The 26802-nt window shown below is 44.8% G+C and overlaps 1 protein-coding gene across 1 annotated transcript; it reads left to right on the forward strand.

Annotated features, from left to right (window-relative positions):
• Positions 1 to 179: 179 nt before the first annotated feature.
• On the forward strand, positions 180 to 26214 carry cspg4ba (chondroitin sulfate proteoglycan 4ba). Its single transcript, XM_030370900.1, has 10 exons — positions 180 to 428; positions 5238 to 5401; positions 8687 to 12253; positions 12532 to 13005; positions 13448 to 13624; positions 17461 to 17659; positions 18190 to 18321; positions 21250 to 21422; positions 21778 to 21961; positions 22064 to 26214. The coding sequence occupies exons 1-10, from the start codon at positions 344 to 346 to the stop codon at positions 24133 to 24135; spliced, it is 7227 nt and encodes a 2408-aa protein (XP_030226760.1). The 5' UTR covers positions 180 to 343; the 3' UTR covers positions 24136 to 26214.
• The last annotated feature ends 588 nt before the right edge of the window (positions 26215 to 26802 follow it).

Genomic DNA, 26802 nt, shown 5'->3' on the forward strand with positions numbered 1-26802 from the left:
TCACACACGCACACGCGCAAACACACACACACGCACGCACGCACGCACGCAAACACACACACACACACACACACACACACACACACACACACACACACACACACACACACACACACACACACACACACACACACACACACACACACACAGCAGCGGGGCGGAGTTAAAGATTTCTGCAGTGGTGAAATGCAGGAGCTCCGTTGCTGAGATCTCATTGTTGGAGCTGGGGGGTCCAACTTTTACCTGAAGTGTGCAAATAGATTGCCGACATTCCAAGGTTCCCCTAGCTGTAAATATGTGACTTATCAAGCATAGTCAAGCGGTATCCCTACATCCGTACAACATGGAGTCTGTCGTGAGAAGCACCAAGAAGTTGTGTTTGTGGGGTCTGCTGTGGTGGTCGCTGATCTTGGAGCTGGCATTGGGGGGTAAGAGTGCAACTTTCTTAAACCGCTAAAAGCCGAATTAAAACTGAAACGCGATCGTCGGCTTTGCAATGCTTAATGTGTGATTTATAATCATTAGCGTTGTGAAGGGGGATTTTACATTTCTGTTGCCAGCAAATATTCACTTTCACATACTTTCACTAGCCTCGTCTGCGTAATGTGCGTCCACTGCTACTATTTATATACCTTATTGCCTCGTTGTCCGTCAGTGAAACCGTCGTGTGGGACTTATTATCACGGTGTCAGTAGAGATGGGTAAGATGGAAGATCTGTTCTGTAAAGGTCAGATAAGATCGGTGTAGCCCAGGCATGTCATGTTCTGCTTATCCTCGTCTATCAGGGGACTTCATCATGCTGTGGCCAATATAGAAAAGGCAATAGGCGAGGTGTCGTTTTCTATAGGAATCGATCAAATCTACTTGCTAATATTTAGCCTGTAGGTTATCTTAGTTTAATCAACTCCTGGCATCCTTGTCATGTTGTTTCATTAATCATTGTATACATGGAAATGTGCAATCAAGTTTATATTTTAGGCCAATATTACTGACCAATACTCACTCACTTTCTGCACCCAAGGCTGAAAATAGACGCCAAACCTCTGTTGCAAGCGCTGTTAAACAACAAACCAGAAAATAAAACCATTCCAAGGGAAAATTCGAGAAACGAGAAAATAATATGTTTTCACCAATGGCTTACAGCAGCACCATGTAGCTCCTCACAAAGCACCAACCCATTCATTACAGTTTGTTGGGCTGAAATGTTTGATTGACATGCCTCCAAACGTGTTGGGGTTCATTTATCCCGCCTGCACTCTGAGGGGGAGGGAGGAATATATCCATAAGGCTAAGCATAGCATTATTATACTATGACTCATTCCGTCTTTATTATTCGTAGCCGTCAACAAGAATACAGAGTAGGGAGACATTTGTTTCCCTTGACTGCGTTCCTCAATTGTCTTTATTTCACTATCTATGCATTACATTATGAAAGAAGGGTTGGTTGGAACCGAGGTGCTGAGTCTTTACAATGGATGAAAGATAGAGTTGCAAGGCTGTCAACAGCAAAGAAAAAAATACACAGGGAAGGCAGAGACGGCGCATTAGTCTGGTTGCATTTGTTGTAAAAGTGAACCACACAAGAGGAGACAGCCACTAGTCCTGTCTGATGAAATTAAAATTGCCCGTTGTTTCTTTTCCCATGTGATGTCCAAACTGTTCTTAAGCCTTAGGGTCCATGGCGCAACAGGTAGGCCCCGGTGCAATGTTTTGACGTTCTGGGGGGAATTGCACAGAGAACCAAAACATTGCGTTGCACAGGAACCCAACGGTTTTTTAGTGAGGGGAGTTTTTTTTCCCTCACTGGAATGTCTTTGATGAACCTCAAATAAATCATTGAACAACCTCTGATGCTTTATGTGGATTTAACATTATAAGTCAGTCCTAAGTTGGACACTGTTTTTAACTTAAGTCTAAAACAATCAGCGTCAGTTTTTTCTGCTAATAGCACATGCGTCTAAAACCTGTGTTTATTTTCCTTTTTTAGGTTTTACTGCTCCTTACCATTTACAAGTTATGTTGACACCCTGTTTTCAGATGGCTGGTTTGAGCTTAGTGTGATAGTTTGTCTAGCAGAGGGAACACCATGCGTTCCATGCTCGACCCTTCCCTATGAAAGCTCTCTGGCCAGGGAAGCGCTTCAGAAGCCCAGGGAAATAACAGGGATTACCCCCTCTTTTAACACAACATGCAGGCATTTGCTCAGAGGGGGGCGACGACGACGACACTGGTTTTGTTCTCTGGAAAGGAATCCTTGTGGATAACTACGTCCTTGTCCCGGAGTCCCAGCAGACACAGAGGAGTAAATGAAAGACAGTGGGCACAACAACCTCTGTTTCTGCTAAGTGCACATGAGGACTTTGAGGAGAGAGGTTCATCACGACGCTCTCTCATTGACGTACTTAAAATGCAAGTCTCACATCTTTCTGCACTTAGGACGTGTCAGGATACAGATGTCTGCAGAGTTCTTTGGAGTCAAAATAATGCATGGCAGGTCTTGTGGATCCTAGTGATTGATTGGTCTTCTTGGGTCTTTTTACTTGAACATGTTGAAAAGTACAACTTTCCTGCCTATGCGATGATAAAGAATACACAGGAAACATTAAATACTGTGTGAAGGGTGGTCTGACATGTTATTCTGTCAATAATTACTTGTTAAGCTTCTTCTACAAAGGCTTGTAACAATTCCTGAGGTGATTTACGGGCAAAAGATCGTTTTTTCTCTCCAAATAAAATCAGCCTTGGGGCAAATTACTCAACATATTTGTGATTGCTGTTTTAAATGCTCTTCAAAAAGTCTACCCACCTTGCTGGCTGTACCTCTTGAAAAAACCCTCTCTGTTCATCTATCAATGAAAGAGAGATGCTTGGATAGCACAATCGCACACAGGGATCAAACAAAGATAATCATAAATATTACCTTAAAATTATAAATCCTAATGTGATGACCCCAACCCAAGAAAATGTGTTGTTTGGTAGTTTCTCTTAGGAATATGTCTTATAATTCTGATGGGAGTGTACAACGAAAGGACAAACAGTGTGATAATGCATTCAGTCCCTCTGAGTCACCGCCCGTTCCCTGGATTAACGCACCGTGGGTTCATACTGCCTGCAGCTATCCCGATGCGTTTGTTATCCACTCATTGCTCTCTGACGGCTTCCATCAGAATAACGTCTGCAGCTGTTGGAGGCTTACATAGGGGCCAGATTAGGGTCATTCATGGATGCAATCTTTTGTCCATTAAACACTTTAGGCAAACGATAGCATATATGATGAGGAATAAATAACCAACAAGTTGCAAAAGCTCAATGGGATTTCTGCTCACTCTTATGTGAGCAGAAAAAAAAGCAGCTTTTTGGTATTTGCCAAAAAGCTGCTTTTTGGTATTTGTTTTTTTTACAGGATGAATGATGAATGACTAATTGATCAAAATGATAATTTAATTATTCTGTCTATCTTATCGATTAATTGTATTAGCATTAGTTTTCATCTATTGTTATAGCCTAGTGGTTATCCTAGTTAGTGCCAATGTGGTTGTATCCATCAGTTTACATCCCATAACCTGTTATAGTGTAGTATAGCGTCTGTAATCTGCTATTGATTATAGGACATTTACTTCCTAATTTGTTAAAGGCCAGAGTTTCACTGGTTGGTGGTTTAATTCTGGTGGTTGCGGGGACTCAGTACATCAATCGTGGGTCAAGTAAAGTAATGCCATGTCCCATTAGCGCATTAACCCCTGTTCGGTGGGCAAATGCATTAACCCACTTTATCGTGACCACACTTTCCATTTGTCCTTGTAGCAGTCAGGCATTGCTAATTCACTGTTGCTGTGGAAACTAATTGCCCTCTGCCTGCTACATTCTGAAATTAACATATAAAATGTGATCATAATACCATTCCTACAGAATTTAAAATTGACCTTCCCCAAGTTCCTTCTCACCAAGTTTATCAATGAGGCTCAGTTATGACAGCTTTTTTTTGCTAAATTGTTAACAAGAACTGTATAACAGCTTTGTCGCGTTTACCTTGTCCTTTTATAAAGGAGACTAACAAAGATACATCCGGTGGAGTCTACAGAAACAATGTAGAGAGAACCGAGCAAGAACATCTTGGGATTGAAAGATATTGTATGAATTTGGTATACATCTTCCTTTTCCAGTACAGTGTGCTTGTACTGCAGTCCTCAGAAATAGGCCTCCATAAGAACTGGAATCAGTTGCCCAGCAATACATTCAAACTGGAGTGTGTGTGTACATAATATGCACATAGTTGTTCAGAGAGAAAGATTGAACCTGTTACAGAAACAATGGAGAACCTGGCCCATTAAACAAGCCGGCCTTCTGAACCCGTGGTGTGTGGGCGATGGTGGCTGGTGATGAGAACGCTGTGGAGCGTATCCGTCCAGATTACAGGGCGATGCGCCCTGGCGGGGATGTGGGCTAGAAGGAACAGCTGGGGCCGGTCGCCGTGTGCTATCTGGGTGCTATGTCTCTGAGACAATGTGGGGACGCCGGAGCCTTTCATGTGCAGGTTCAGGGCTCCTGTCCCGGGTAGGGCAGGCCCAAACCTGTACCCTCTCCCTGTAAGCCACATCCTCAGCGTATGGAGTCAGATGGTTTACCATTAATGGGGGGAAAACAACACGCAGAACACTGGTTTCATTCATGTTAACACGCTAAACTCTTTTCTCGGAAACCGGAGCAATTTGTAGTATCTCGCTCTCATCTACATGGGATGAATGTATGGATTTTGGTATTTTGTTTTTTCAAGGCATCTGATATTGAAGCCATCAAGCAACAGAACCATGTAGAATCCAAGAGACCCAAAATGATAAAACACACAACTGGAGCACATTCTCAAACAACAATACATTAATATATTCATGAAGTCCCATATAAAGGTGTGTGTGTGTCTCTGTGTGTCTCTGTGTGTGTGCTTTCACATGAGCAACCAGCATGATAATTAACCCAGCTTTCCCCAGTCTAAATGTCATGTGCTATATTAAGACCACCATACATGAAGACGCGGGCACTTGGCTTTATCGTCCCCCCTGCTCATCCACCTATAGCTCCACACTCCACCGACTCCCGCCGGGCCCCACAGGGCACCCACCTCTGTCCAAGGCCAGGGGGCGGAAGCCCTCTCCGTCCAGACACAAAGGCCAAACTCCTAAAACGTAGAAACGAACCAAATAGATCCTAACTTTCTCTCCTCCGCCCCTCCCTTCTGCAGCCTCCTTCTACGGGGATGGCTTCGTGCATCTCAAGGCGGCGGAGTCGTCCGAGCGGAACGTGCTGCGCCTTCGTTTCCGGACCTCCAGCGCCGCGGGCCTGCTGTTCCTCGCCGCCGGCCGCGCAGACCACTTCCTGCTGGAGCTCCACGCCGGGCGCCTGCAGGTCGGTACATCTGTAGCCCGGGCGCATCTGCAGAGTCTCGCCACACTTGCCGTGCACGCATGCGCGCACGGCACGCACACGCGCACACACACACACACACGCGCGCGCAGACATGCACACACACATACCGCTATGTATGAACGCACACGCATTAACATAGATGCAAAGCCGCACACACGCCTGCATGCACAAGTGGGCGCATATACACACGCACACGCACACACACACACACACACACAGATGTGCATATATACAGTTTATGCATATTTATTTTTTTCTGAAACGGCACTAGCCATTGTAAGTCATTTTGGATAAAAGCGTAAAAGCTTCTGCTAAATGCCCAAAATGTAAATGTATCAATGTATCAATTCCTATGACCGGTACCATATGCATCAATGTAATCAGCCCATTCAAGTGCAAGTTGCCTTTTCTGATTATGAGCTGATGTCCCGGCTGTGACAAGGAACAGACGGTAAGGTGTGCACTAAGATTGAGCCGGATCATCTCTCATCTTGTGTCATCGTGATTGCTGAAATCTGCTGTCAGATGGCACCTGGAGGTGCTGCGTCTTGTTTAGTGTCCTGCCTGTGTGTGCAGTACGCATCTTGGAGCACAACAACACAATAGTGTGTGTTGAGGCTGGAGTATAGATGGGGAGATGTGTGGGTTTAAGTGTGAGAGAGATTGAGAGTGAGAGACGCATGCATGCATACATATGACGGGCCGCCTGGGAAAGAATTCATACTTGGTCTTACACACACTATTATAATCTCGCATAAACACCACTATACTCATACACACACACTATTATACTACTTTTACATGTATGTATGAGAGTGTATGGTCGTGTTTGTGAGAGAGTATAGTAGTGTATGTGAGAGAGTATAGTAGTGTGTGTGAGCGAGTGTAGTAGTGTGTGTGAGAGAGTTTGGCTGAAATATCTTTAATATATAATATTGTAGCGTCACAGGGTTTGGGAGATGGGGGGGCTTCGCAGGATTTGTTGAGGTTACTGGCGTTGTCGTGGTTACCGGTCTTGTGTCTGTGTTCCAACGGTTTATTAGCGGTGGTCTCAAATAAATCGCTGTCTAAACAACACTTCATTCACTGCCTCTTCCGTAGTCATTACAATTGAACCACGACATGTGTTGCATAAATTCACAAATTCATACCAACAGGCCACATATGTCCTTGGCGACTAGAGTGTCTTTTTTCCCATCTATCTATTCTAGAGATAAAAGCGGTACAGGGACAGGGCCCAGGGACGCTCAAGGCCACAAAAACAAGTGTAATGCCCGCACATAGCCACAAGGGATCAGCACCGAGTATACATACGGGTATCCAGGAGGCGGGAGTTCAGCACCAATGCTTAGCCAATCAGAGCACATAACTGAGTCCACACCTGCCCGGCCAGAACGCTCCAGGAAACGCATCCATCAGATGTCCTACTAAGCGTATCTCCACGTTTGCATATACACTTCGCAACAATCCCTTTCTCCTCCATGTCGTGGTTCAATCTGGGCTTCAGATTGATGTGGAAGGACCAGAGACGTCCGAGAACCCGACGCAGTCGTTTAGATTCATGAAATCATCTGGAGGCGCACACAGCTTTTGGCCGTTATATTATATTATACTGAAAGATATAGAGCTCAAGGACCCCCCGTCGGAGCTCCCGGAGTGTTCTAGATTCGAATATTTTATAGAACGGATGATATTACGAATCCTAAACGACTTCATTCAAACTATCTCACATACACTACTATACTCTCTCACACACACTACTATACTCTCTCATACATACATGACATGTAAAAGGAGTATAATAGTGTGTGTGTGTGTATGCCTATAGTGGTGTAAATGCGAGATTATAATAGTGCGTAGACCAAGTATGAATTCTGTCCCAGGCGGCCCCTCATACATACAAACATGCATACATACATAAATGCATAAATACACATACTCTCTACTCTATACACGTAGTTACACACACGTCTCTCCGTCTGTATTCCAGCATCGTCACACACCATGAGTTGCTGTGCTCCAACACGTTACACCGTACACACGGGCATAGACACTAAATCTGAAAGCAGATTTCAGCGATCACAATGACACGAGTTGACGGATAACCCTGCTCAATCATCGCGCTTACCTCTCACCGCCTGTTCCTCGTCACAGCCGGGACATCAGCTCATAATTAGATGAGGCAACTTGCACATGAATGAGATGATCACAGTGATGCATTTGGTCCAGGACTCCCCTTCCAGGAATTGTAGTAGATGGTTGTCAGCTCTTATGAATTGAATGGCGACTGCTTTTTCTGAATCTTTCATATTCCATATCGTTCAAAATTCTTCCCAGGTTTTTTAGCAAGTCAGTGTTCCTGGAGAAAATTGCAAACATTACAGATTTGGTAGCTATTAGACAAGTGATTTAGCCCTACAGATCCAGCATGCGCAATAGAAAGATAGATTTTCCATTTGCATGAATACATGATAGTTATTTATTTGTTATTCTATTTACTGCCCGGTGCACCACATAGATGCCTTCCTTTTGACCCCACTTCAGCTCCATTTAGACCGGGTGGGAGTGAATCGCACTGGCTGTATCAATGCACTTGGGTGCACACGAGGGGAGAACCACTCATCATTGTGACTGAAACTGACACAGATCAGAGTTTCAAGTTGTATTTTTGGAGTACCGCGAGTTATCCCTGGGCTTGTGGTCTCAATCCCAGTGAGTCAGAGATAATCATGGCTGCCCCCAAAGCTGTGCATGAATAGCTGGGCCTCGGCGTGTACAAGCCCTGACAAGTGTGTTACCTAAATGAAGCAGTAGCCTGAGATGGTGACATGATGCTCAAAGGGCAGAGCCAAAGGCTAAGTGATTATAGTAATACAAGTGTTCTTCCGGCTTTGGGGATACAGCGTTCACTGTTGCAACAACTGGTGACGGCATAGGTTATAATGGGTCTACGATGAAAGTACTTCCTCTTCTCGCTTGGGATTCACAAGATGAATGCTGACATAATCACTGTTTTGCTAGACGGCTGGTGGATTGTGCAAACTACATATTTGAAGTTCTCAAATTCAATTTCTGTTTTCCATTTGGACCTAAGGAGTAATTGTTTTTTATTGTTATTTTTCAATAACAAAATATCAAAAATCAATCATAACAAAAAAAACAGTTTTTCAACAAAAATGTAATGCTATTACAACAAATAGTTTTTATTGTTTTAGAATTGTTGCATCCCTGCCTTGAACTTTGGTTTAATATATTTCTCCTCAGGTCAAACTGGACCTGGGGTCCGGGGAGGGACTGCTGAACTCCGAGAGAGGCACTCAGCTCAACGACCTGGCCTGGCACTCGGTAGAGGTCCACCAGGAGCAGAGCAACGTCACTCTGACCGTGGACAGGAACTCCCACACCTTCCTCACCATGCCGGGGCCGCGACACGACCTCGACGCGGACGACGGCCTCTTCGTCGGAGGCTCGGGGGGTCTCGACAAACCCTACCTTCCTGCCGATCTGCCGGGCTTCCGTGGCTGCGTGGAAGAGGTGGTCTTCAACGACCACGACCTGCTGTCATCGCTGAGGCCTCTCACCGGGATCAAGAGCGTCCATGAGGTGTCCCTTGGGTGCAGCCCCCAGTTCTTTGCCACGGAAGAGGACCCGGTCAGCCTCTTCAGCTCCAAGGCCTACGTCTCTCTGCCCCTTTGGAGCGCCCAGCAGGAAGGGCAGTTTGAGTGTGTCGTGCACACGGCCGCCGCGGAGGGCATCGTGCTGTACAGCGCGGCCCGAGGCGGAGATTTTGTCGCCGTGGAGATTCAGGAAGGCCTGCCGGTGGCCATGGTTGGTAAAGGTGGAACCAAGACCGAAGTTCGCTCGCTGACTTCGGTTAACGATAGAAAGTGGCATTCCGTTAAATTGTACTTCAACGCTAAAAGCCTCCAGCTTACTGTGGATGAAGAGGTCGTGAAAACCAATATTGGATCTCGCTTAAAGGTGCTTCAGCTGAAGGGGTCGCTGTTTGTCGGGGGCATTGATGACAGCACCAGGGCAGAGGTCAGGAAGGTAGGCCTGCTCTCTGTGTCTGGGAAACGTGTGCGAGGAGGATCCTTCAAGGGATGTTTAAAGGACATCAAAGTCAATGGCGTCAAGACTGGTCTTTCCAAGGCTATCGTTACCAAAGATATATCAGTTGGCTGTGAGCCAGAGAAAGAACCGGAACAATCGACCACAGTGAGACCAACCACCGTCGGAGTTCCTTCAGTTACGCCAAGGCCAGCACTTCCCATGTCTACACTTGCAAGAGGGTTGGACAAACGCTACGGGTCCAACTTTGTGCTCCTGAAAAACCTTGTGGTTCCAGAAGGAGGCAGGGCCTCTCTTGAGTCGAAACACATCAAAATTAACCTGGACTTCAAAAGCCTTGGGATTCGTCAGTCTCAAATTATGTTCAAAATACAAGAACAGCCAACCCATGGTCAGATAAGGCTGGATGTTGACCAAGAAGACCAGGGGGAGAACTCCTTTAGCATGCTTGACCTTTGGCACGAACGGGTCATGTATATCCATGGAGGATCAGAAGACCAAGAGGACTTCTTCATGTTTTCCATTTTTTCAAGCAGTAGGAAGCCAGTTCCCAATTACCTGAAGGGAAATAAATTGTATCGGTACAACGTAACCGTAACCCCTACCAATGACGCTCCTGAGCTGAGTCTGCCTGAAGGAAATCTCTTTGTTCTCTTGGAAAACTCAAGGAAACACTTGACCACAGACGTTTTGAAAGCTTCCGATGTTGACAGCAACTCCACTGATCTCGTCTTCTCCGTGCTGGGAAACCTCAACGCAGACGCTGGCTATTTGGAAATCGAGACCAACCCGGGCTCGGCGGTGACGTCGTTCTCTCACACAGACCTGGCGGAACTGAAGCTGTACCTCGTCCACCGAGGGGTGAGGAACTCGAGGATAGTGTTTAGAGTCAGCGACGGAGAGAGGGTCAGCAACACGGTGGTCCTGAGAGTCATGGCCATCGCCCTGGAGTACAAGATCGCCAACAACACGGGCCTGGAAATCACCCAGGGAGAACACGCCTCGATTGGATCGAAGCAGTTGGCCGTGCAGACGAACACCGTGAAGCAGGCTGTGGACATCCGATACGACGCCGTGGAACCCCCCCAGTACGGGGAGCTACAGAGGCTGCACTCCAGCGGAGAGTGGCGGTCCACCGACTCGTTCACCCAGAGGCTCCTGGAGAAAGAGCGCCTCCGGTATCTAAGCACCTTCAGGGAGATCCAGACGTCTGCTGCAACGGACTACTTCAAGTGCAAGGTCACCATCGCCGGCAGGGCCACCACAGAGCTGCTGTTCCCCATCACGGTGAAGTGGGTTCGGTTCAACCTGGTGAGGAACGTAATGGCGGCCATCAATAAAGTGAGAAAGGTCACCTTGGATTCGGAGAGTCTGTATGCCACGGCTGAAGGCGTGGTCCTGGCAGAGGGAGAGCTGTACTATAGGGTCCTCAGCACGCCCAAGAAAGGGAAGCTGTTGTTTCACGACACGGTCTTGAGGAAGAACGCCACGTTCAGCCAGAGGAATGTGACGGACCTGCAAGTACGTTACGAGCTGGTGGACAGGCCATATGAAGATACCAATGACAGCTTTAAGTTTCTCCTCTTTTCAAAACACGCCCAGTCCAAGAGCTTTGATTATAACATATCTATTAAAGCAGACATTAATAATGTTTTCATGAAGAACAATGGACTGTCCCTTTTGGAAGGAGAAAGTAAATTGATCACAAAGGATGAGTTGTTTGCGGAGACCTTGAGTACAAAGGATGTTTACTACACTGTCACCGATAGTCCGAAACACGGAAAACTAGCCCGTATAAGTCAGTCGAACTCCAACTCTAGCTACAACAAGATCATCACATTCAGTAACCAGGACATTTTAGAGGAGCGTATAATGTACATCCAAGACGACAGTGAGGCGACACAGGACGGCTTCACCTTCATAGCTTCCACAAGTTCAGAGTTCAAATCTTCCGTCGCAGAGGATGAGATCGGTTCCAAAGAGGGCACGTTCAACATATCCATCCAGCTGGTCAACGACCAGAAGCCCGTACGGGTTATCGATAACGTTTTCAACGTGGTGAGAGAGGGCCAGAGGTTGCTCACCTCCGAGGACCTCCGTTATCACGACGCCGACTCAGACTTTGACGACGGCCAGTTGCTCTACACCCGCCGTGGGATCCCTATGGGAGACCTGGTCCTGGCCAACGACACCTCCCATCGGCTCTTCCAGTTCCGCCAGCGGGATCTGGTGGAGAAGCGAGTGTTGTTCGTCCACAGGGGCGTGAGCACCGGGCGCTTTGTGCTCTTTGTGTCGGACGGGAAACACTTTGTCTCCAGCCTGTTGGACATCAACGCCCACGACCCTTTCCTGAGAGTGGCCAACAACACCGGCCTCTTGGTTCAAAAGGGCCACTCAGTGACGTTTTCAACCGCTAACTTTAGCGTAGTTTCAAACCTGGACATCAGGGATGATTCTGAGGTGCTCTTCGGTCTCAAACAGGCCCCGAAATACGGAAGTCTTTATCAGAAAGAGACGAAAGCGGTGTCGTTCACACTGCACGATCTCAAGAGCGGCTTCATCACCTATCGTCACAATGACAGCGGTCACGTGGCAGACTCTTTCAACTTGACGGTGCAATCTAAAGGTCTGACCGTAACGGCAAGGGTCCATGTCAAGGTTTACCTGGAGAGCCACCAGAGGCCCCCAATCGTGCAGAACAACAACATGCTGCTGGTGGAAGAGGGCAAGCCGGTTAAAATTGACGAGACTAAACTTGAGGTGAGTAGTGTCAACGGAACGTCGTTCTAGATCCATTAGCTATATTTATTTACTGGATATTCCCCAAAATATGAATTTAGATCCTGTAATTATCGCATACATTTTAGCTTACTGCAAAATCATAAATACATTGCACTTTCATTTTCAACTTTATTTTCTCTTGCGTATCTATTTTATTTTAATATTTTATTTTCTTTTATGATGATGTTTGTATGTGTAGCACTTTGAGTCTGACTCATGTATGAAAAGAGTTGCCTTGCCTTCCCTAAACACTGCAGGTCACTCACGAGGACAACCTCCCAGCGGAGATCGTGTTCACAGTGAGGGAGACGCCCGCGCACGGCTTCCTGCGGCGCTTTGAGGAATCCAGAGAGCGCTACGTGGGAACCAGGCAGTCCCCGGCGGCGACGTTCTCCCAGGAGGACGTCAACGCGGGGAACGTTCAGTACGTGCAGGCGGAACCCGACCAGGTCAACGACATGTTCGTCCTCGACGCCACCAACGGGGTCACGGAGGTCACGGGCATCAGGGTGTCTTTGGACATCGTCCCTCGCCTCATCCCTCTGAAGGTGTCCAACTTCACTCTGAACGAGGGCGGCTCCAAGGCCCTGACTCAGGAGGTGCTCAGGGTCACCAACAGGCACTTCTCGGGAATCAACTTCCTGTTCAGTGTGACGGAGCCGCCGCTCCACGGTCGCATCGAGCACTCTCGCTCCCCAGGGGTGGACATCAGCTCCTTCACCCGGCGGCAGGTAGGACCTCGCTCTGCCCTCCAAGGGTGTCAACATGACATGGAAAATAAATATAGATTTTTTTAATATTTTCACATGTTGTATATGAATGCAAAAGGTTGCGATTAGATTAAATTAATCAGAAATGAACTTTGGTATTATTTGAAAGCTATCAAAAGAACAAAAAAAAATGGAAAAGATATGATTGCAAAAAATAAATTTGTGTTGACATTCTATCACTCCATATTTTTTACATGAATGCAAAAGTATGAGATTAAATTGGGTCAATCAGAACTCTAATATAGTAATTATTAAAGGTGACATATCATACCACCAGGTCTGAGTGTGTTTAGCCGTTACAAGCCGTCTTGAAAATCTGCCACCTCTGACATCACTGGTGGTATAATATGTCACCTTTTAAGGTAATCATTACTAAATGCCCTTTTGTATTTCCTATCCATAGGTTGAGCACGAGTTCATCTACTATATCCACGACGGCGGCGAGTCCTTGGACGACAGCTTCACGGTCACGGCCAACGACACTGTCCTGAGGAAGCAGAGCCTGCCGGGCACAGTGCACATCCAGGTTGCAGCTGTCAATGATGAGGCGCCCATCATCACGGCTAACAGGGTCCTGAGGGTGAGTGGGCGAGGCCGCGTCTATATTTAAACCATTTCTTTCACTGCTCACTTCCTTTCTCGTTGCACATGCCCATCTCGAACCCACCAGATCCTAGCAACGCACAAGTTAAATTAAGGAAACTTTGTGAGGCTTGGTGGTTGGTTGGTTGGCTGGCTGACTGTCTGGCTTTCTGGTGGCCTGCTGACTGACGAGCTAGCTTGATGGTTGACCGAATGAAATGACTTTCTGGCCAGCTGAGAGGCAAGCACGTTTACTGACAAGCTGATTGGCTGGCTGAGAGGCAGCCATATTAACGCTCTAGCTGATTGGCTAGCTGGCTGTGAGGCAGCCCAGTTGACTGACTGACCGACTAGCTGATTGACTGGCTGGCTGGTGGAAAGAATGTCAGCTATGCAGACGCAAGGGGCTCGGATGGGGCTTCGCAGTGCAGCAAGCAGATTGACGACTACATTTTGCCCTGGCATTTACATGTGCTTATGTAACCAAAAATACCATTGTAAGGCAAGGATGGCCTACATTAAAGTTTGTATTTATTCTTTTATCTCATCTTTGGCATTCATTCAGCCAACGGCTGTATTCTGATATGAACATAAATAGGCACATTACGACATTGAGGAGGTCATGCCATACTAGCTTTGGATTCTGAGCGCCTTTCTCTGAATGTTATATGATAATATTAGGATATAGTAACTTTATTCTAATATTAACAGACAACATTCACTTGAAAAATGGACTATGTTGACCGTCTGTCTGTCTGTCTGTCTGTCTGTCTGTCTGTCTGTCTGTCTGTCTGTCTGTCTGTCTGTCTGTCTGTCTGTCTGTCTGTCTGTCTGTCTTGATGGATAAGAGTCGGCGTGTATGCATTGATTGACAGAATGTGACATAAGCAGTTGTTCTGTGAATATTTTTACATGACCTAAGGGCTGTGTTTTTGTTCAAAACACATCCTTAAATAAAGAAAAGGAGCAGATTAAAATCTCCAATTTACCAGCACAAATCGTCAGAGTGATTTCTATTTTTTGTGACAATCACGTAAAATGAACAAATTATTTTAAAGGAGGCATATTATGGCTTTTTCAAAACAAGTAAACTTGGTATTTGAGTTCCAGAAAACATGTTTTTGAAGCTGTTTGCTGGATATAGCTTTTAGGAAAAGAATCGTGCCTACCGCTATTCCCCTCTGTTTCAGTCCCTTCAGAATGCACTGTTTCTGGTGTCTGTAGCTTTAATGCAAATGAGCTGCTGCCCATTGACCAATGAGCTGTCAGATTGCACCACAGCATTGCGGACTCCTGGAGCTCTATATCTATATAATATAATAATAATATTATGTGTGGGTATTTATATGATATGATATCTAATATCACGGCCAAAAGCTATGTGCGCCTCGGATGATATTATGAATCATAAAGACACCTTCTGACGTCTCTGGCACTTCCACAACAAGTAAAGACTCGTAGTGGCGTAGTCCGGCAGCTCCGGCGGTGTTCGCCGGGAGCTGAAAAGTTTGGCGGGGGTAGCTCGGCGGCAGTCCGGCAGCTCACCTCCGAGAGTACAATCCCTTTCTCCTCCATGTCTTCTCCTCCGGACTGCCGCTGAAGCTTCGACGGAAGTCCGGCAGAGAAAGGCATTGTACTCCCGGAGCTGAGCTGCCGCCGAGTTCCCCCCGCCGGAGCTGCTCGTCCGCTATTCCACCAAATGGAACAGCGGACAGCGGATGGGGAGCGGGGAAGTGGGAGGTAATATTCAACTGTGCCTCCTTCCTACATAGGAGGGGACGCTAAACTGACTCCCTTGTTTGGTAACTGTAGGTTGGATACTTTCAGAAATGCATATCTCACTCCAAAAATCATGTACAGACTTTTTTCAAAGTTTTTTAATGCGTGTTGGAGCACCAGAGACGCAAAACAACACCCCAAATCCCAGGAAAAGGGTTGTTTTCATAATATGTCCCCTTTAACCCATCAGCAAGTTTACATACCTCTTCTGTCCACAGGGTGGCGGTCTTGCTCTGCGATATAAACTTGACTTGTCTGTACTGTTCTACACTACAGTATCTGTATGTGGTTTGTTTTTAAAAAACCACATAACTAACTCGCACATTATTTTTTTTCATCGTCTTTAACACCTATAAGCCAAAGCCAGGGGCGTTATAACACTAGCATCACTAAGCATTTGGCAGGGCCTGTTGGAAGCAGCATTGGTCGAAATGTGTGTCATGTCATGTGGTCTCGCTTCGAAAAAAGGGTTGAGTCAGTGTTAAAATCCCACGGCGACATCCTGTGAAGTGGCTCATTACGGGATGTGTGGGGCAGTTCCCGCTAGACCGATAAAGATACGCATGCACATGTGTACACCCTTGCACGCACACACGCACACACACACACACACACACACACACACACACACACACACACACACACACACACACACACACACACACACACACACACACACACACACACAAATAAGCACACCACACACATAAACAAACACACACACAAATCTTTGAGGCATACTGTTTTATGCAATTGCATGATGCTTACACACACACACCCATATGGACACAAATACCAAGTGTCTGGTTTCCCATATGGTTATTGAAGAAAGTAGGGGCTAATAGAAAATAGAAAGCTCCAATCGACGTCTATTCCAGGGCAACAGAGCCGAGTCCAACCTGAAGAAATTGATGACCAGACATCTTTTGTTACTATACTGCTAGAATAGGAAGAGGGATTATGTGCATATGTAATGTAATCAAAATCCTTCTTGGATGATTATTGCCTTGCCGTTAGAAACGTAGCAGAAGAAATAAACAAGAAATATTCTCCACTAGCAGTGCACAGTTTTTGATTACCAGTACTATGGTGTCGTATTTTAAATAGGAAATGTTACAAAAGATAAGGCGGTTTCACAAAGTGGTGAAAAAGAAACGTTTTGCTAGGTTGGTTTTGTATTTCTTGTCTGGATGACTCCTGTGAATCACGCTTTTGAACACAGCAACACCAGCTTGAAGTTGTGAAGCAAGCTGAAGAGTGTCTTATCTGCCCTTGACCTCTGTTAACTCCCAAACCACTGTGTTTTGAGCATTGATACACAGCAAGGTATTTAGCTTGGGTCAACATTTCTTTAGTGGTATGGAGGAGTGATTTGTAAAACAAAATGATTACTGTGGTCTACAACATGACGTATAACTTATGACAATTGCAGTTATATGGCTGTGTTTTGAATCAGTTAAAATTGCATTTTATGACTTTTGTCTTTATTGACTTTTTGAATAGCGCTTGGAACATGTGATCTACCCATGGGTGAGAGGAAAATACATTTGCTTATCCAAAACATCAATGAGGAAGTCTTTCCTGCACCCTTCACTGATGGTGTCTTCAAACCTAATATCACCATACAAACTGGTGATACTAGTTTCACAACCGTATGCCTACAAACTTTTTTCACTTTTTTTATGACTTGTGTCTTATTGACTTTTTGAATAGCGCTTGGAACATGTGATCTACCCATGGGTGAGAGGAAAATACATTTGCTTATCCAAAACATCAATGACGAAGTCTTTCCTGCACCCTTGACTGATGGTGTCTTCAAACCTAGTATCACCATACAAACCTTTTTCACTTTAATAACAAAACATGGTGCAGCGGTTGTTATTCCCACTCTCTCAGCAGGGGGGTTCCAACCAAGTAAGGGGGGGAGGGGAGGGGGGGGGGGGAGCTGCCCAACCTTCCTTGAAGGTGGGCCAGCGATCGCACACTGCGATAATCGCACGTAAACACATACAGAAAATGAGGTGCGATGACCCATGCTGTTTTCCGCGTGTGCAGGTGTGGGTGGCCTCTGTGACGGAGATCAGACCGGGGGATATGCGGGCGGAGGACGAGGACACGCCCCCAGAGGAGCTGGCGTTCATGGTGACTCCGCCCAGCAACGGTCACCTGGCGCTGAAGAGCGCCCCCATGAGGCCAGTGCTGAACTTCACCCAAGCCACGATAGAGCAGGGTCAGCTGCTGTTCGTTCACAAAGGTACACACCGCTGGGCAGAGAGTCCTTCATTATAGGACACCCACAAGACCTGACCACACAAACAGAGAGATAATGAATTATAATGAACTATTACAATCCCAATTCGAACATATATATTATTTTTGTTATACCCGAATAGTTGTTTGAATGTGGCCTACATTTGTGTGAGGGCGATTGCTCTGAGGAAATATTAAGAACGTTTTTTTGTATTATTCTTCCTTCAAGATGGTTTGTCATTCCACTTATGTCCACTAGAAGACGCTGTTTAGATGTACAGGGACCAAAAAAAGCGACTGCTAGTGAACAGCATTTTATTGGTTTGGAAAGACATGACTTGCAGGAACATTTACGCCATGCACCAGTTATGAAATTAGACACAGGATTGAAGTAAAGCAGAAGGAAGCCTTGTGCTATTACTGGTGCTGTGGTTTAGTTGAGAAGAACACACACACACACACACACCAGAGGAGGTATGTGGATGAAGATATGATAACTAATCTTTTTGTGGCATATTTCTGTTGTCAAACCAGGCGCCATGTCTGGCGGCTTCAACTTCCAAGTGAACGACGGCGTGAACTTCAGCCCGCGGCAGATCTTCAGCATCACAGCCAGCGCTCTGCTGCTCAGCCTTGAGACCAACCAGGCCCTCAAGGTGTTTCCAGGTGAGCCCCAGGCTCCCGGCATTCACAGGACACTTTAGACACCAAGGGGAAATGATGCAGGGGAAAAAGATGCAAACATGTGAATCCAATCAAAGAATCAAATACAATGATTTGGGGTATATGTTGTGAGCCGATGAGTATCTAGGACCCCTTTAAAACAAGATGATCCATCTCATCTTCCAGAAAATGTAACTTTATGTATGTATGTATGTATGTATGTATGTTGTAGCGGGCCTGTGGGTGTGGGGTTTCCACGCTACCAAGTCGAATGGACAAAATGACACAACACAGAGAGCAGTTCCAGTGCAGAATGGTTTATTTACCTAGTAAACCAAAACCCGGGTGGGAAAAGGGTCGTCCACCTCCTCTATGATACAGTACAACACTTTCCACCTATCTCTTTCCCTTAGGTCGTTCCGTGCTTCCAGGCGATCACACAGATCCTGCCTGTCCTGTGCTAGCTCTAGCTCCAGTTCCCGCTGTCTGTTGTTTGCTAGCTCTTTTAAGCACAAGCACCCCTGCTTAATGATCCCCAGGCTCGCCTCGTTAAAGGGAGGAAGTCCATGTAAGGCTTGGGGGTGGAGCCAGCAGGTTGCCAGACCTACCACTCCCCTCACTCCTCCCTGGCGTCCGCCACAATATCTTATACTTTTATACAAATCCAAAATAGGACACGTTGCGATGATTGAACTGAATGTTTTGAACATACAGAAGGACATTTTTCTTCCTCTTTCCCACGCCTGGCTTTGGTTTTATTCTTGGAAACTGTAGGTGTTGCCTCTGCACAAAGCTTAGAAATACATTCATACTTTCTGAAGGTTGAACATCCTTTCAGAAGAAATTCAACGGCCACTGTCGGCTTGAAGATTACAAATTTGCCATGTCAGTTGAACATGAGTATGTGTATAGGACCCCATCCTGTATGTGTTAACTATGTTCTGTCAAAACACACTGATAGCATCAGTAACACATTGCCCTGTCATTCGCGGTATTTTGTGTGTGTGTGTGTGTGTGTGTGTATGTGTCACTCTGTCTGTCCCTTGCCACTCATGTTAATTGGTTAAATAATGAATTCCCTCTCATTTAAATATTAATTCAACAGACTAATGCGTTGGTTACCACTTAATCATTTAACAAAATGTTAAAAATAGGTCGATGGTACGCGGTTTTGCAATTGATTAGATACAGTGAAGTGGTAGTATGGGCTGGCGGGGTCGGCAGGAGAGTTATAAGTAGAGTTAACCTTGATGGGGTTCAGGCTGGTGGTGTGGCCTGAGTGCCAACAGACACACTGCTGAGTTCCGAGCGGACTCTGGATGGAAGCTCCTCCAACGCCGTCTGTAGGGGCTTCATGAGCGCTCCGTGCCACTCTGCCAGGCAGGGCTGTCTGTCCGTCTGTGTTTGTGTGCGATGGTGGGAAGGGTTATCCGAAAATGAAGGGTTTTTATGTTGGGTGTGAGGTGACTGACTGACTCGGGGGTAAATGTCTGAACTTTGTCACAGAGAACGTCGGGATATCTGGTTAGTCTCTCACAAATGGCTAGGGCTTAATGGCTTGACGTGCACAAAGACCGTATACTTACAGATACGTGATTCAGGAAATGGCCCTTTCCTCTTAGACATGTATAGTTTGAGGCAAAAGTTAAATTACAGTATAAAATTCAATGCTTAATAACAACGTGTTGAATGAAGTTAAAAAATGTTATATTGGAGAATGAATGTGAATACAAGGAAATTGACAGTAATCCTATTTTACCTTTATTTTCGCTCATTCAACCAGTTGGTTGCCATCATGTTCAGTGAAACATATCTTTCTTATGTGATCTTTTGTTCGCTGAGGCATTAAGCCTGCCAACATTTATTCATATGAAGGCAATGCGGATAACAAATGTATATTTTACAATAAAACAGGCTGCAGAGCTGTGAGTCCAGGAACTACCGATTTTAAATGTAAACATGTGTGCCACAGGCTGATGTATATGGCTCTATAATATCCCTCTGAAAGCTGTATAAGCACCATATAGTCCAGTGGCCTCCATGAAAGATTGAACATTAATACTCTCTGTCTCTCTATCAGTCTGAGTCACTGTCTAATGGAGTTTCTGTACTTCATTTCTTTTTTTTCATGTCCTTTTGTGTCCATCCGTCTGTCTGCTTGTCTTACGGGAACATTGCCTCTTCTATTAAAAGAGAGAGAGAAAATAAATCGTGGAAGAGGGCAAAAAAAAAAAGGAGTAAGGAAACAAATGTGGTTCTCAATCTTCCCCTTGATCTGTTCATCAGAATCTTCATTATCCTGATCTTGTCTACACTGTTTTCCCACACAACACAAAGTGGCTCATTGCGTGGGGTTTCCCTCCATCCTATCGAGGAGATATTCTGACTCACTTCTCTACTGAAGCATAAGGGAGCCTTTGCACTGAAACTCCCTTTTTTGGTTTTATAGTCGTTGTGCTTTCTATTTAACATTGCGTGATTATTTTTTTCTATGTGTGGGGATGATTTAATTATATATATAATTTATATAATGTCTTTGTCTTTTTTTAAAACAACATTTTGTTGAACACCTCAAAGGGCTCTCCTCTGTCTGTACAGTACTGATTGGCCTCATTTTGACTAAGAACCATTTCTGCATTTCAACAGGGAAAAGTTGGTTAAAATTTTCCTCAAAGCATCGACAATACTTGGCAGTGTTCAGGGAAGCCATTTGACATTAAAGCAAATGGAAAAAATCTGTTGAGGATTGGCCACTAAACTACAAAAAACATTGAATGGTTTATAGTTGTGTTTATCATAAAAGTAGGTCAGAGAAAGTCTTAAACTAGTTTGACGTTACATTTGTTGGTGGTTTTCCAAACTAAATGTCAAGGTGCAGCAAATTCCATTCATTGATTGGTTTAACTGACCCTTTGTCTTCTTCACATTCAGGCTCTTCAACACCAATCACAACGGAGAATTTGCAAGCAGTGACCAATGACAACAGCAAACACTCAAACCGCAGTATTACTTTCAATGTGATTCGTCGTCCTAAACTCGGGAGGCTGGTGACCGTGCAGCCTGATAATTCTACATTCGATCTCTCCACATTCACACAGGACATGGTAAAGGAATAACCAAATTATAAACAATAATATCTTATTTTTTACTAACTAATGGAAAATGTGATAATATTTAACAAATTAAAAAAACAAACATTTCCTGTGTTATACTATAACCTTTTGTTTAAGTCTTGTTGACAGTTGCATAAGAAGTATGACTTTTTGGCATTGCCAGACCGTATTTGATTGGGTTTTTGAAAGTGTAAAAGCCTGCCCATCAACCCTAAACTTCCATCTTGTAAATAATAAATAAGTCTACCCAGATGCCTGTATTGCTGCATTGACTAATGGGAATCTATTATAAGACTTGTATATCTTTCAGTATATCTCTTGAAATCATCCTGTTTTTGTACCTCAGGTGGACAGGAAGGAGGTTGTCTTCATCCAAACGCCAGGGGAGTCAGTAGGCTGGGCAGCCATGGACTCAATGACCTTCTCAGTGGCATCGCAGCCCGCTATTCTAGACACCCAGACCTTCAAAATAGACATTTCCTATGAAAACCGCGGGCCTCAGCAAAAGACAGTCCTCATTGCCAACACAGGTATTCATGAATTCTTGTTAATGTATTGATTGTTTTAATATTGATTCATGAGTCAAGGTTTTCTTTATGTAAAACATGTGTTGTGTTTTTTTATTACCCAAGGTGCTGTCGTAACAGAGGGGGAAAGCGTTGCCATTGACAAGTCCAACCTGGACGCCTCTAACCTCATGACTAAGCTGCCGATCCCGGAGCGAAGCTCCCACGAGGTCTGGTTCCAGGTCAAAGCTCTACCCCAACACGGTGTCATTTTGGTAGGCGAGAGAAACCTAACCAAGGAGAAACCCAATTTCTCCCAGTTCATCGTCAACAAATACGGCATCACCTACAAGCACGACAACTCTGAGAGCACGCAGGACCTCTTCGTCTTTGACATATGGGTAAATCCCAAGGGCAAGACTGCACAGCGCCCTATAGAGGACAAGGATGTGGTTGAGGAGCAGTTCAACATAACGATAATACCTGTGAATGACCAATCACCAGTTCTGAAGACCAAGGCCCCTAGCTTGACGGTGATACAAGGTGATAAAGTGGCACTTGGGCCCAAGAACCTTCGAGTGGAAGACTTGGACAATCCTGCTGCTGAGGTCCAATTTTCTGTTGTAAGTCAACCTAACAATGGCTACCTTGCTCTTGAAGGAAGTCTAAATGATACGATCATGGCCTTCACTCAAGCCCAAATCGACAATGGAAGCATTTACTTCATCCATGATGGAAGTTCTGCTTCAGGGGTGTTCTATTTCAGCGTGACCGATGGCCACCACAAGCCAGTCTACAAACTGTTCAACATTGACGTAAGAGCCATCACAATTACTTTGGTCAACAACACTGGTTTGAAACTGGAGCAAAGTAAGACTACAGTTTCACTGAGCCAAGACAATCTGGCCGCTGCAACCAACGGTAAAAACACCACAGTTCACTACAGAATTACAAGACCTCCGGATTTTGGGAAACTTCTAAAGGACGGTCAAGAAGTTACTCAGTTTGACCAGGAGGATTTACGGGCCGGAACGCTGCTCTACCAATCAACATCTCTATTATCTGGAGAAGACAGCTTTGATTTCTTAGCCTTCACCTCTGAAGCCAATCTCACCGATCAAGTGCTCAACATCACTGTCGAACCTTTAATCCAATTTGGCAGTGGGGTAAGGATTCCTAACGGCATCCCTGTCACCATGACAACTTCCTTTCTGGATGCCTCTGAGCTTGCTAATATAAGTGACAGTGAACCACTCTTTCAGGTGGTCTCCCAGCCGAAATACGGTAAGGTTGTTCGAACAAGACTGAAAAACTCTGGGAGAGGATTACTAGCGGAAACATTTACATTTGAGGATGTGAGGAAGGGACAGGTGTCTTTAGAGATCAGTGCAAACATGACTGGCATTCAAGAACTTAATGACTCCCTCGTGTTTGTCTTAAAAGCTGCGAATATCCAACCCGCAAAAGGAGAGTTCTACTTCACTGTGGTGCCATATGATCCGACAAATTTCTCCACCACAAAAACACCAATCCTAGCCACGACTACATTTGTCCATCGCACCTTAAACCAGACCTCTCAAAATGGAACAGCTGTGCCAGCCTCTGCGAACACCCTCTTTTCCACCATGCAACCGAGCAGCAAGAACCAGCAGAAGTTCAAAGGACGCAATCGCTGGGGGATTGCGTCAAACCGGACTACCCTTTTGGGTACGACTCTAGGGAAGCCTGCCCGGGGAACAGTCGAGATTCCCTACAGGAACACACCGGTCCGCGTAGAGTCCTATCCACAGAAAACGTCCAACCCACTGTTGGTTATCCTACCTCTGCTGGCCCTGCTGCTACTGGTCATCCTTTTTGTGGTGATGGTCTTGTTGCTTCGACGTCACCGGCGGAGGAAGCAGACGCCTGTGACCTCAAAGCCCCCTCCCTCGTCCATCCCTCTAGGCTCCAGGCCGACCTATCAGGGACAGCCTCAGAAAAGCTTGACAATTCCCACAGTGACGGTCACTCCGCTGAGCCCGAGTTGCCCCAGTAGTCCTGTTATTGATAGGTTGCTGGCACTCAACCAAGGGTCCATCTACGGCACTCTTGATTCATCTGCGCCTTCACATGCTTGGACTAATGTCGTGCCAGTAGCAACTGCCCACATCATTAGAACCACAACACCAAGTCTTCAGAGGAATCAGTATTGGGTATGATCTGCCACCAACCACCACAATGTTAAAGGATAACAGGCCAGAGACTTATTGATGTAAATGATTGTTTGAGGATGACTTAAGACAGAATAGCCAGCTTAAGGCTTAGTTATGGTTCCACGTTTACGCAAGGCAATGACCACACAGTCGCTTCGACGGAGTCGTGAACCTGTTTTGGTTCTGCGTCGGGTTTACATCGGGTTTTCATTGGCGGGCCAATCACAGCCCTTCCTGCTGTGTCGCCTAGACGCAAGGTTAGGCAGCTCAGGCCCTTTGCTACGGACTTAAGGAGGGTCCGCAAAGACGTATTGGGTCCTTAAACCCCCTTGTGTTGCGTTGATGTACAACCATAACTAAGCCTTTATCCTTATATGCTGAGTTTGTCCTCAGTGTCACAGGATTTGACCACTATTACAGAACCTTCATGCCATTTGATGTGAGGTTATTTGTTAAACATAACAAGTATTGTAAATAGCACAGGTTTTATTTAATTTTTGAGAATTACCATCAACCACAATTTTTTTGGTGGTTGGCAGACCACAAAACTCGACATTTTACTAAACGTCTCTGAAATATTGAAGAGCATGTCTGATAAGGTTTTTGACTGACATTACAGGTGTACAAACAGCTTGAAACTGTGAATACCTAGACTGACACTGGTGAAAATAATTATTTTCTAAACATATTTTTGATTGTGCACATTTTTTTATATGTATACTTTTGTTACCATTAGCAGCATTGTGAAAACTCAGGTATTTTGTTAATCATTATATGTTTTTGTTTGTGCATGTATCGTTGCAAATGATGATGGCAATTGACTTGTTCAAAGCAGCATTTATGTAGATGATAAAATGCTCATTGTATTTTATTTAAACTGCATTAGGCTACACAAACACAAAGGAACGGGTCCTTAACCGTTGGCTATGTTTGATCGATGCTCACTTTTAACTGATAGGCCATTTTATGTTGGTGCTTAATGGCGATACGGCTCCATTTTTTATTAGCATTTCCAACGGATTTAGAGATCACTTCACATTGTACCGGTATATCTCTTCTTTCATTGTGTTCAGTAAACAGGATAAGCTTTGGTATGAGCCACACAAAATGTTAACAATATTGCAACTGTATATTCTTGTGTAGCATATACAGTATATTTCAAGCTTGTCCGAGCATTGTGGACTACAATGAATGAATGAATTTCATTATTGTGTCATGCATTATCATGCCCAGCCCACAAGGGCTTACGAAGACACCATTATAAAACATAGACAGACCAAAAAACCAAAAGTAGATGCTAAACAATACTAACCTTAACGATATAAACCATGTATGGTGTTTATTCTTTGAGACACAGCCACAGTTTCTTCCTCAATCATGGATGGTTATTGAGGTGCATGTAAACACATCCTTGGAGAATTAGGTTTAAAAGTCTAGTTTATGCTTTTTGTTTTGCACTGTGATTGGTGCTTATTTAGATCATGAGCATATATTTGGGCCGGGTTACCAATATTATTGGATGACAGAATTGAATGCAATCCCTAGATATAGTTGACAGAATCAAAGGTACAGCCTCACATTTAATTGACAGAAATTAGGACAGGTTTTTATGCAATATTATATTGCATTCCAGTTTGAGGTATATAACTACTGGTACATTAAGCTAAGTCAAATGTCCCGTTGTATTACTTAAAGTCATATATTGCCATATATTACCTGTCTTGAGACTTCCCTATTGCACAGGATACTGTTTTGCCCGTAACCGTAAGACTAATGCTTCTGTTAACCGCTTGTGAATGAGTCTGTGCCGTTGTAATTACTAAGACTGAACTAGATGTTCCTACACTGTAATAATGGTTGCTACACTGTAAAAATGAACCTACTTCAAATATTTAGATCTTTAAACATGGAGGACACTGTGTGCTTACGATGTAGATCAAAGAGTTTCAAACCATTCTTTATAATAAGGGAAGGTCCAACAAGTGTTTCACTATCTTGTTTTTGTGATGCACCCTTGTGTTATATCAGCCATATTTATTTAAATCATATATTTTTAATAAACCACTAAGTGTGACATATTTAAAATCTTTGTTTTCTCTCTCCTTTCATTTAATGTTTTGTATGTACCCCTAATTCCCCCATAAAGATATGTTTACATCCTGCTAGGTCACTTTTTTAAAAGTAAGCACAGGGAGTCTTTTGAGCAATACCTTTCTCAACGACAAATCTCGATGGAGATCACGAATGCTTCTGTGTTCCCCCAAATGCAGTATGATGGATCATTTGTGTTCCAAGAAATTCCTACCCAGATTTTACAGTTTTCCAACCATTTTTTTTCCACCGAGCCGTGTAGTGGCTATTCAGCATGCTAGCGCTACATTAAGAGTCTCACTGATACCAAGCTCCTTGGGCCCACCACCCTCATGTGATGGAGCTAATAAGAACATAATTCCACCAAGTGGCTCTTCACAATCTGCTCTGTGTATGACTGCACCAGTCCAAATGGTTGAATGCACTTCCTCATTTAATTATAGGCTTATGCTTTTTCTCCGAGCAACTTGTCATTTAGCAGATAGAACTCATAATACCTTGGTGATAAGAAGCACAGGTAGATGCAATGAACCAGTGCTAGAATTGGCAGGCTGGTGACAAGCCTCAACAATCTCCTTGTTT

This window comes from Gadus morhua, chromosome 11, assembly GCF_902167405.1.
Source record: "Gadus morhua chromosome 11, gadMor3.0, whole genome shotgun sequence".
Lineage (NCBI taxonomy): Eukaryota > Metazoa > Chordata > Actinopteri > Gadiformes > Gadidae > Gadus > Gadus morhua.